Below are 12,681 nucleotides of genomic sequence, written 5' to 3'. Positions count from 1 at the left end.
TCGTCGTCGTCGTCGTTGTTGTTGTTATCATCATCATCACACAAAAAGAAACTTGATAACAAAATCTTACCGTAATAATGTCATGTACATTAAACTAAAATTAACGAGCAATGGCCAACGGCCAAGAAAACTCATGAGTAACCAGGACTCACCAGGTTCTGGATCGCACGTACGCGGAGCAGCACAACATCGCGGGTGAGAGAGACCCAACTCCTCCAAAAAACACTGAGAAACTGGCGGCCCCAGCTGGTTTTGTATCTGGACACACACAGGGAGAGGAGGCGGATGTTAAAGGTTTTTCACGGTTTCAAGTGAGTTGAGATAATCACAAGTACTACACACTCTAAGCAAAACCCTTCCAAAGACAAACAAAACTGCCTTGACATCAGAAAACTTCAAAATATTTTCCTTTCAGAGAAAGAAAGAGAGAAAAAAGTGACTTACCGTAGTTTAGAAGAGAAAGCATCTTTTGTAATTATTTCTAGTAAAAATTGATCCTTTTTGAACAATATGTTAAAGATGCTTGATGTAAGTCAAACGCCATAAGCACATGCCTCACAGATATTGTAAGCACGATTTTATGGAGGTAGTGACAGCACATACCATCAACAATCCCGTTTTGATAATATTTAGTGAGATTACATTATGTAGGTTTACCTGTGAGGTCACAGACTAGGTCACTATATATTACTTGCCTTGACTCGCTTTTCTTAGCATCTTCGATCTGAAAATTAAGGAACAGATTTAATATATCATTCTCTCTATGCGTACAGTAACACAAATGTGTGTCTTTAGTCACATAGGCATGCGCAAACATTTTTACCGATAAAATATACATAACATACATCAATTATGAATAACATACATACATTCCACACACACAAAGTACTTACTAAAGAGTCCTGCCTCCTGAGGGAGCTGACTTGTTTAACATCTTTCATGATCTGCCCACCCTGCTCCGTTTGTACAAAGGTGTCGCATATGGCCTGGATTGTAAACAATTATGTTAAAAAAAAATACTTTACGGTAGTCAAGACAGGACTAAACCAGAAAGGTAGCAAGGGTTTTAGTAGCCTGAAAGTTGAGGTAGTACGGGATGGTACTGATCTTGTATAGTTCATAGCATGCAAGCTCGCAAACTTTATTGATAGCATCCTGTTTCGTAGTCTATCCAAACTTAAAGATCGTGGACAGACTCCGTAAAAAATTCACTCTGATCTTTTTTTGATGTAAGCGACCGATCGGCTGTAAGTGGGGTCAATCGACAAAAGTTATAAAGGGATTTAATTACGGCTTATTGTAAAGAACCCAGGTTTGAACATCTGATATACAGATAAAATCATTTTATTATAAAGTTGAAAGAGTGGCGTCAGTATGGGCGGGAGGGGACAGAAGTGTAACTCAATTACTTCAAAGAAAGCTTGGCTATACAGAGAAGAAAAACTAGAGGATCTAGGACCAAAGGAGAAACATCAAACAAGTGGGCTGCAATTCAGAGATGGTTCAATAATAATAATAACAACAACAACAATGGGTTTTTATATTGCGCAGCATCACGACCAAGATAGATCGCACTCGCTGCTATAGAGGACAAATCAGTAAATGAAGGACAGAATTTTGTTTTAAATCCATGAACGACGGTGAGAATGTAAAAGAAGAAATACCACAATCACTATAATAATACAAGAGGTCCCGAGGACTGATCGTAACTGGGTCTGTGTGGACAAAGCAATTGGACCGCGGAAACCAATCTTCTCGTCCCTCAGCCGTAAACTCTCCCATTACATCATGTATCCATTCTCCTAAACTGTGGACATAGGACCATTTCTAGCCACAGGTGTGAACAAACAATTGCTGCTTAACCATCAGGGTCCCATTTATATTATGAAAACAAGATAAACAATGAGGCAGCCTGTCCTTGACCTTTGTATGACACCGATACTCACCTTGACTTTGCGTTTGCATTCATCTTCCTTTCCTGGAACAATGGCCAGTGTCAGCACGAAGAAATCGGAAGGATTGAAGTTTGGTGGGCACACGAAGTTCAAGCTGTTTGCAAAGAAAAATAAAAACTTGTTACATTTTTATGACTTGACAAGCTGATGTATTCCTGGAAAGGTATGAAAAGAATTCCAGAGAAATGTACATCATCAAGACAAAGGTTTCTGTAGCAGCTTAGACATGTTGATGGATTGACAGAAACCATAGACAATGTAAGCAATCTTTTACAGGCTCAACCATTTTAACGATGAGCGATGGAATCCTGTTACTGACGAGAAAAGAAGGGTTTTCACCTGCTAAAAAATTCCAAAGCTTGTTTTGTGGAACCCATGAAGGCCACCCTACCCTCCGCCATCAGCAGAAGTCTGTAAAAAGGAAAATAAAAGACAATGATGATCTAAAGGGAGGGAAAGCTTAGGTTAAAAATATTTGATCAACGTTCTGCATCACTCACATTTCTCTAGGACTTAATATTTCCTCGCATTTGCTCCATTCTACTAAAGAAACACCACAGTAAAGAACACATCTTGATCCTTATTTTAAAAGGGCTCAAGCTCTTTACTGTTACTGTTCTATTCAAAGACACATATTCTCTCGATGGAAAGTCATGTGGGATGAACAGTGCTCACTGATCAAACAAGGCGTATATCTCGGACGAGGGCTGGTGGATGGTACACAGGATGGTGCGCTGCCTGCTGGCCATGTTTTGAAGAGTCTGGACGATGTTCTGCGCCATGAACGTGTCCAAGCCTGACGTAGGCTCGTCACAAAACATGATGGGAGGGTTGGTCAGCATCTGTCACACGATGTCATTTGTGAAGTGAAAAGGTCTAGCGCACTAGGTGACCTTGTCTAGTGAAAGCCTTCATTATGTTAGAAGAAGACATTTTATCTAGATGATTCCTAGTTAAAAATTAAAGATGTAAATTTACTTCTCTTCGTGAGGCCAGTATGTTCTATAAAAATACGAGGTGGAAGTGGACAGGAGAAAGAAGGACGTCTTCGTTGTTACCATTCACATAAAAATCATTTCCTTAACGTTTTAGAAAATGTCAACTTTATTAATTCGAAGCATTCGAGCGATTAGTTTTAGCTAAAGTATGACTGTCATAAAATAAGACAATGCAAGTGGTCCCCACGTGTCACAAAGCTGCTGTCTACTGTTATACAGTTTTTGAACTCACTATCACTTTCGGGTTCATATTTTGTCACTCATTTTTTATCCATATCATCGTTCCAGAGGTATGAAATTTTCACCATTGACAATGCAATATTAAATCACCTCCAACAATATAATAACTTGTTTTTATTTTTATTTTGTATGAGAATTTTAAGCTGAATTAGGTAACTGCTGCTCTAGGACTTTTTAAAGTAAAATAATTAAACATTTTTTAAAGGACACTTTTATTTGAAATGCAGTAAAAAGGGTAAAATAATATTGGAACCGGAAACACGAAAGTGATAGAAAAGATTAATTTTTGCTGCCTGTTGCGTGTGCTTGACTGCAATGGGGAAAGAACCTAACCCTTTTCTCCAGTCCTATGTGTAAAGTCCTGACCAGACTGATAGTGTCAATGATTTATGTGAAACCTGTTCAGGTGAGTATGCCTCAGTTTTATTTTTTATTTATATATTATGTGTTTTTATGTATAGTTAAGTAAGCTAATTATCTTGCTTGTTACTTATTTTTTCCCAACATTATGTTTATTTCTTAAAGGCCGAAGTCGAAATGGGCGTGTTTTCAAATGGTTTCGTCCGTGCGAGGGAAGGTAGGAGTACACGGGGTCAGTACCTGCGGTCAGTCTTCCCTAATTGCTACCCTGGCCCCGAGGCAAAGTGGAGATCGCAAGCGATAACCCCGAGCCATAAAACGTGTTTCTCAGCCGAGTACTTGGTGTTGGCGGTTAGAAAGCTGGAGTGAAACGGTTTGCAACTGAACATACTGTCAGGGTTAGGACCGACAATTGAATGCATTCTCCATCAAATAAAAAGAAAAATAAGGGAGAAAGAGATGAACAGCGGAAATGACACAAACACAAAGACAACCGCATTTTAAAACTTTATTTTGAATGCTTTCGTCTATCTGTTTATATCTCTCTATATCTTTCTTCACTCATAAGGGATGATAATATTCAATATTTTCCCCTGGTGAACTGACATTAAAGTATATCTGTTTTGAGTGCAATGTTCGTACCTTTACAAATAGGCAACAATTCACACCTGTAACACAGAGTCCATCCACCATCTACAACAGCGGGCCCACGGTCCATGTTTGTTTGTTGGTGAGTACGACAAGGTGAATAACATTGTAGGTCACGTGCATACACATTCAGTCTCGTGCACCTCTTGCAAGAACAAACATCATCAGCAATTCCATGTTTGTTTGTTGGTGAGCACGACAAGGTGAAGGATATTATTGATCACGTTCATGCACATTCAGTATCGTGCCCGTCTTCGCTAGAAGTGAATAATTCAACAATGGATGGGCATGTGCTGACCATCACTTTGGGCTGTGCCAACAGACATATACTATCATCTGGAGCTCGTCGTCCCCACTAGGTGACAGTTATTTTGCTAACGAAAGAATGTACCTTGCGTACATTACGTCGGGGATCATCCCCATTCAATATAAAAAATTTTCTAATTTTGCCAATTTGGGACATGTGAATGATGCATTTTTGAGAAAACGGCTTCCACGGTTTTCTGCAGTCGTTGACGTCTTGAAGCGACAATCCGTCGCAGCTGCACTTGCAGCAGAACAGACTCCTGTGGCCGACGGGATCAGTGTGATGACAGATGCACGGCACGCTTGTCGGAAAAATTCGTATCACACTGATCATGTTACTTTAGGACTGTCGACCCACAAGGTTGTAAACCTCCAGCATATCACCAAAGAGGACGACGTGTGCACCCAGCGGCACGAGGCAGTGGGATGTGAGAGGATGTATGCAAGTATGAATGAGTCAGGTGTTAGAATTCATGAACACGTTCACGATCGTAACGTGACAATAAATAAGTTAGTAAAAAATAAAGGTGTTAGAAACATCAACGAGAGGTGGCACGTCGCTAAGAGTATCAAGGCTGGGATGAAAAAACTGGCGCAAGGTAGTAGAGTCAACATCGGCAAGACGTGGCATCCTCAGCTCAGCGACAAGACAGCAGCGGTCAGAGATCATGTGTACTGGTGTATAGATCATTGCGATGGCGACCCTGTGAGACTTAGGCACTTGTTGGATGGATGTATTACACATTTCCAAAACATCCACGACAAGTGTAACCTAGCCTCACCTTGCAGGCAATCGCTCTATATACCATCTCTAATAGTGCTGACTGATCCTGCTGCTGTCAAGCTGCTGAGCGACTTTCTACACGGCCATGTTTTGTATAAACATCCTGAGGATTACGTGATGTCTAGGGACACATTTTATGTTGAAAGTTTTAATAATATATGTCTGATGTATCTGCCTAAGCGTGTTCATATAAAAAGCCCGATGCACTATGACATGCGCATGGGTCTCGCTGTTTTAGACTGGAATGAACATGTTGATAGAGACTCTACTTCCAATTACAACAAAGCAAGTGTACAGCACAATCGGAGACAGCTTGGACAACGCACTTTAAAAAAGAAAACTTATAATTTAGTAGAGGATATCTGGAGATGTGTCGTTGAGCAATACAAATTCGATTCCGAACATGAGGAAAATATATTAATTGAAACAGACAGTAGTTCTGATGAAGATTTGGAAATTAATAATATAATTTAAATAACAAATTGATTAATGAGATAATAATTTACCATCAATGTTAGTACTTTTAAAACTGAATTGCTGTTACCACGGTACAGCTCCACACCGATAAATGTATTGTCTATATAGACATGTTGATTCCAGTCTAAAACTGCAAGACCTACTCGTATGTTACAGCTGATTTTTATCTTGTTCACTTTACATGTTTGTTATTCTGTGATATCCATTGAAGGATCAGTAATAGTGTTAAATTCTGTGCTTCCATTGTTATACTGGTGATTTTGCTTTGTTATGTATCAATCTGTATGACAGTGCCTCTGTAACGAATCGAAACCTCCGGGCGTATCTAAACGTATGGGTATAGTCTGCGCATGCGCACGAAGCGAAACTTCACTACCGCCTGGTAGTTTTACTTGAAATAAAAGTAAAGGATGAAACATTACGGGACATACTAAATAAAATGGCATTGCAAAAGCAAAATTATACAACTCTTAATATGCTTTGATTTGGTTTGATAAATAAAACATCCGATGGATAAGTAAATATTTTCTTGGGTTTATTTTATCAAATCCAGCTCAAAGCATATTGTGAGTTGTATAATTTTGCTTTTGCAATGCCATTTTATGTCTTAATGTTTTGTAATGCTTCATCCTTTACTTTTATTTCAAGTAAACTACCAGGCGGTAGTGAAGTTTCGCTTTGTGCGCATGCGCAGACTATACCCATACGTTTAGATACGCCCGGAGGTTTCGATTCGTTACACCTCCAGCCACTGATTTTGTTTGAAAATTCAGTTGTTTTTATGTTCGTGTCATTTTCGCTGTTCATTCTTCTCTTCTTTGTATATTCTAGTTTTGTTTGTTGGTGGAGAATACATTCAGTCCTAACCCTCTGACAGTGTGTTCAGTTGGAAACCGTTTCACTTCAGCTTTCTAACCGCCAACACCAAGTACTCGGCTCAGAAAGACATTGCATTGCCTTAGCCTGTGACAGTAGGTTCACATAGAAGTCGTTTCGCCTCATCGCTCAGACCCTGCGGCAAGTACAATGGTCGGGTAAGGAAGACGTTTTATGGCCAGGCTACTCGGCGGTGTCTCTGATCTCTACCCCGCCTTTGTCCAGGTACAGTAGTAATTTGAGACGACTGGACACAAATAGCACCGCGTGTACTCCTACCTTCCCTCGCACGGGCGATACCACTGTCTTTCCTCCGGACACAAAACTTCGGCCTTTAAGTTCTTACTTTTGTTGGTGTTTAGATCTTAGATATTAGTAGAGCTTTCTTTAGGTGACACCATAGATGTCTGAATGTTGAACAATGCACATTACACACACTTACCTCGCAGGCAAAAGACAGTCGCTTCAGCTCTCCTCCAGAAATACCTCTTTTTTGTCCAGTTGACCCCACCTGGGTCTGGGCACACTTTGACAGTCCCATCTATTTTATACAACAATATAAAATATACAGGCACACGCACACAGAAAACACACAAGCACACACACATACACAAGGACAAAAGAACATTGTTGTTACTTCTAGTGATGAAGTAAGTGCAAGAAGACCAAGCTAATGTGTATTGTAAACACAATGCTTTATATATTTAAAATGGTCGTTCATAATGGTTTTTTTTAAATTGAAAGGATTTTTTAATCTAAAAAGAGTTACGAGAAGAACACTATGGTGTCACACCCCAAGTGTCTGTTGCCACCCTAAGTACCCCAATGTTACTGGTGTCGGCAAATCATTGTCTTGTCCCTGAATTAATGTCAACTTTGGTATCTTCTCTGCTCTCTGCTTTTTATTGGCGCTGTTCACCTTTGTTTTGTTTTTTTTTCTCTATGTAGACCACTGCTTTTGGATTTGTCTATTATTTTTACTGCACACCTCCGCTTTTGTTTGTTATGTTTCCGCAGTTTCCGCCTGACTAATGGTCTCTGCAGCTTAATGTTGGTCTGGCCATCTTGTCTAAAGTTTTGCGCATGATGTGGTTACTTGTCTGTATTTTCAACCATTTAAGCTTCTACGGATCACGCAGTCTTTGTATTGCTCACGAGCTTTGTGACTTTTTTGGTCTATACATGCTCTTTGGCACTTTATTTTATTAGTATTATGTGTTATGTATTTGGACGAAAGTTATGTCACTTCGCCTAAAAGTCTGAGGTCATTGTTTTCTGGAGATTTTTTTTTTATCACACGTTCAACGATATTTGCTCAATTCAGAAGGAGCTTAAAAGTATGTGGCTTTAGGGCACTTGGAAAATTTGACGACTCAACATTGTGTGGGTAAGAACGACCTTTAGGTGGCTCTGTGTTTATAGCTTATTTAGAAAAGGTAGATTGTAATGATTATATTTCATCTGAAATCATTATGAACAACTATTTAAATCGGTCTTTGAAATGCATTGGAGAGGTAGCCGGGACGAAACTGAAAACAAAACAATCTCACCTCTTTGATAACCTCTTCAACCTTGGCAAGTCGGTCTTTGGGTTTTATGTTTTTGTCCATTCTCAGCATTGCCTGAAAAAATAAATTTATTTCGAATTCGTTTTAGTCATGAAAGCGTATCCTAACAATTAATGTTAAAACACAATTCAATAGTATTTTACAATTATACCACACCTGGATTCGAGTTACATTAAAAAAAAAATTAAAAAAAATGAGTGACGATGATCAAGCAGATGTGCACACGTGATGTTTGCGGGCAGACAACTGTGTGACTCACCCTGAATCTCAGGGTCTCACGGACAGTCAGAGTTCCGAGGAACAGGTCGTCCTGCTGGACGTAGCCAGAAATGTTGCGGATGCTGCTGCCCAGGCTGACCCCGTTGACCTTTACTTCCCCTTGCAGCACATAACTTTTCAAGTTGCGGCAGGTCAAGACGTTGAGCAGTGTGGACTTTCCTGCACCACTAGCGACAAGTTTCAGTTTTGTAACTAACTTACAAAGCAAACAAACAAAACATGTAAGCAAATTATTTAAAATGAAACTTTAATCTTATGTGGTTTTAAAATGCCAACTTGCACAGTTGAAGTAAGCTTTCTTTAAAGTTAGAAAATATGTTATTACAGATTTGAATTATCCTAGCGTTAAACAAATATCAAAGAGGGAAGACGAAGTAGTTTAACTCAAGATCTTTTGCTGTTACCTGGCTCCCATGATGGCCATCAGCGTCCCTGGCTTTACTATGCCCGACACTGTAACAAGATAATTAAGTGGGTAAGTGTGTGAGTGTAAGTGATTATTTTTATTTTTATTTATCGCACTTTTCAGAAATAAATCGCACCTCATACTTGTTAATAGAACACCTTTTGCGGGTCGCGACATACGAACTCATGATTCAGTGACAAGCACTTTACCTCTTTGCCAGCGAACCGCTTGAGAACAAGCATAAAGAAGTTACAACATTGAGGAAACAATGAAAGAGCGGGAAGATGAGGTGACATGACTTACCATTGTCAATAATGATTTTGCCGCCCTTCGACTGAGTTTTCCCAGGATCAGGAACCGGAACTGAGGCGTCTTCTACAGTTCCCTTGCTTGACTTCTGGCCCTTCTTCCCCTTGACTCGCACCGTGATGCTCTCCCAGGACAACACAGCCGGTACTATCACGTGATCATGGTCCAGAGCGGGAGGTCTCTGTAATTCATTTCCATTGGGCATTTCGTTTTCATGGATATCTGCGATGGAAGAATGATACGTTGTGGTCGTGTCTTCTGTACGAAGTGTTAGATAATTATGGAAGGCCCTTTCCTCTCTGTCGTCATGGCTTCGGATCTGGGACATGCCTTGGTCACCGAAGCCACGGTTCAGGAACTGGCCTTGGTCGTTGTAGCCTTGATTAGGGAACTGACCTTGGTCACCGTGGCCATGAATTAGATGCTGACCCTTAAGAGGAGAGTAAATTACAATTTCTTCGTTTTCATTGGCTGAAGAGTCCATCTTGGCTGAATCAGATCCAAAATTAATCTGAGATCAAGAAGCTTGAAGCTTGACCTGCCCAGAGAGACACGAGACAAATTGTCTTACAATATTTATCTTTCCCCTTGAAAGTGAACAGCTACGAACCAGGCCATAGAGGCCATCTCAACAAGGCAAGAATAAATTTCTCTGACATTAATCTTTACCACAAACTTGCTGGATCAACATACTATACACTGGTAAGCAAGAGTTAACAGACTTCTACAAGTCGCCGGTTAGGAAGGTTAGTTATATCCTACTGCCGTATGTAAAACCCTTATAAGGAGGTAAAGGTTAATTCTGAAGCCGAAGATTAGACAGCTCACATTTTTTTCACCACTTACAGGTAGCACACCCAAGGGTGTTCAAATGGCCATAAAGGTGTTGCGTAATGACTCAGGAGTATTTTAAGCTGCCTGTAACAAATGGGTTTCTGACAATGGCGAAGGAGAAATACAAAGAGGTGGCGCGCCAACGCCCACACACCATGGCACACACTATCTCTCTGAGGACATCATGACAGTGTACATATAATTACTTAGCACTAAATGTCATTATACTGTTTACCATTTAACTAAAAACCAAATACAACTAAAATGTTGATCATGTACAGCAACCCACTGATAATATGCATGTAACATACAATATAAGAGGTTGATGTCAACCAAATGGTATTTGGAAATTGTAAACTACACATGTAAGAACCTAGAGTGTAGAGTAACCATTAGAGTTGTCCTTTACTTAAGGAGATCTGCATGACCATGAGCATTACATGAGGATGAATGTCAGAATCTTGTCTGAATCTTGTCTGATTGTTATTATTATCTGATGTTGATGTGGGCCAGATGGCCTCCTAAAAACTGAATAAATAAATAAAAAACACTATGTCTCTCTTGTTCTTACACTAAACCAGTAAGATTTTTATGACAAATATTCCGCCAGAATGTATGCAGTTCTCTATACATCTTTAGTCATTATGGTCAGAGAGAACAATCAGCAAACAACTCTTGTAATGCACATGATTGGAGGTCAGCAGGACACGTTGAACGCTTTGCTACATTAAATAATCGAAAGAATAGTTTCTTTTCCCCCCCTGCTGCCAGTGTTTTTAGCCATTTCAACAAGTCATGGTGTTCTAATACACTGCATACCCCTGAGGCTTTTTCGTTGGTAACTCGAAAGAGCAGTAACAACAGTAAATATCAGTGGTTCTCAAAGTTTTTCGGACCGCGGACCACTTTACTTAAGTAAAAAATATGGCGGACCACCAAGGCCTAAAAATCCATCTGTACTATGAATTTCAAATTTAAATTTGTTTCATTTTAATTCAAAACTAAATGTCCTTTTGTGACAGTAGTCTAGTAATAAGTTGACACAAAACTACGTACCTCGTTATTTGTAATTAAAATGTTAATGCGAGGAATGCATCACTTTAAACATCACTTTGCTGACATATGACGACCGTCAGCCGCGGACCACCTGACTTATGCCCACGGACCACACTTTGAGAACCACTGGTCACCGGCGGCAACAAGAACAACAAGAATAAGAAATAACAACTGGACATCATCAACTGAAACCAATACCAGCGACATCACGGCACAACCATCTGCCCCCTCACTCCGACACTTACTCTAGACCAGCGGTCTCAAACTCATATTAGCATGTGGGCCGCAGTGGAAAGTAACAGCCAGTCAGCGGGCCGCACCACGAAAAGAAAATGTTTTTTCATTAAATTTTACGAACACTACTGTCACTGCAGTTAAATGCTAAAATAAAGTTTTTATAATTATTAATTACATTTAGTGTAGTTTATTACATGCACAAGCAGTTTAGTTTATTAAAATAAGTTGACGTTGTCTCTGTCACTAATAACGGGGGTAATTTTCACTGCGGGAGTTAATCACCAAGCACAACATACATATACACCGCGGACGTGGCCGAGGGCCGCACAAAAATGTTTCGCGGGCCGCATTCAGCCCGCGGGCCGCGTGTTTGAGACCCCTGCTCTAGACCCTTACCCTCAGGCCCGTTCTTACCCCCCCGCGGGGCCCGAGGCATAGGGTATGTGCGGGGCCCTTGACACCACGATCGCCACGGTTGTTATTTAATGAAATGTGCGGGGCCCTAGGCAGATGCCTCGTCTGCCTGCCCCTAAGCACGGCCCTGCTTACCCTTCTCACATTTTTGATCACTTTGCCACGTATACCCCTGGTCCTCAACCCTAAATAGTAAAAAAAATCCTTTTTACATGAAAGCACACTTTCATCTCAAACATCAGCGGAATGATCAATAACAAAAAGTCACAAGAAAATTTTTCATTATCATCATGGCAAGGACTAGTAATAAAATAGAAAAATTTATCCATGTGCAGCAAAACCTTCGTGAACTATTTTCTCATTATTTTTGTTAAAAGTACAGTTTAGATAAGGTTAGTAATTAGGAAAACAATAGTGTTCTATCGCCTTGTATCAGCGGAATGATCAATAACAAAAAGTCACAAGAAAATTTTTCATTATCAAAAAAATGGCCTGGTTCGTAGATGTTCACTTTTAAGGGGAAAGATAAAGATTGTAAGACATGGCAAGGACAAGTAATAAAATATAAAAATGTCTCCATGTGCAGCAAAACCTTTGTGAACTATTTTATCATTACTTTTGCTAAAAGTACAGTTTACATAAGGTTAGTAATTAGGAAAACAATACACTATCGCCGTGTATTCATTATATGGAAAAAGTACAACTTACTGATGTCCCACTAAGATAGTCAGTGCTGAAAGTCTTGTGAAAATCCAGTCTCCTATGATAGGGGTCGCTTCATGATACCTGCTTCATGATCTGGTTTAGCGGAGGTTTACACTGAGACAAGCGACATGAACGCCGCGCTTATAAAGATCGCTGTGTACTGCACGGGTGTTCCGAGTTCCGGGTGGCATACTGGGCCACTGACCTCTGTATGATGCACCCACGCCCG

The 12,681-nt window shown here is 40.1% G+C and overlaps 1 protein-coding gene across 1 annotated transcript in view; it reads right to left on the bottom strand.

Moving 5' to 3' along the window:
• Nucleotides 1-12,681, bottom strand: part of LOC112564344 (protein white-like) — an 18,769-nt gene extending 6,088 nt beyond the window's left edge. Inside the window, exons 1-12 of the mRNA XM_025239078.1 lie at nucleotides 12,456-12,681; nucleotides 9,201-9,744; nucleotides 8,896-8,944; nucleotides 8,472-8,658; nucleotides 8,195-8,266; nucleotides 7,087-7,185; nucleotides 2,631-2,797; nucleotides 2,295-2,366; nucleotides 1,947-2,049; nucleotides 894-986; nucleotides 696-724; nucleotides 153-258 (exon numbers count right to left, since the gene is read on the bottom strand). Coding sequence (XP_025094863.1) covers nucleotides 153-258; nucleotides 696-724; nucleotides 894-986; nucleotides 1,947-2,049; nucleotides 2,295-2,366; nucleotides 2,631-2,797; nucleotides 7,087-7,185; nucleotides 8,195-8,266; nucleotides 8,472-8,658; nucleotides 8,896-8,944; nucleotides 9,201-9,690 — 1,467 coding nt within the window. The 5' untranslated portion in view covers nucleotides 9,691-9,744; nucleotides 12,456-12,681. The remainder of the gene's footprint in view (nucleotides 1-152; nucleotides 259-695; nucleotides 725-893; nucleotides 987-1,946; nucleotides 2,050-2,294; nucleotides 2,367-2,630; nucleotides 2,798-7,086; nucleotides 7,186-8,194; nucleotides 8,267-8,471; nucleotides 8,659-8,895; nucleotides 8,945-9,200; nucleotides 9,745-12,455) is intronic.

Source organism: Pomacea canaliculata, linkage group LG1 (genome assembly GCF_003073045.1).
Source record: "Pomacea canaliculata isolate SZHN2017 linkage group LG1, ASM307304v1, whole genome shotgun sequence".
Lineage (NCBI taxonomy): Eukaryota > Metazoa > Mollusca > Gastropoda > Architaenioglossa > Ampullariidae > Pomacea > Pomacea canaliculata.
Note: the sequence above shows the minus strand (reverse complement) of the source record. Positions and strands in the feature narration are given on the sequence as shown.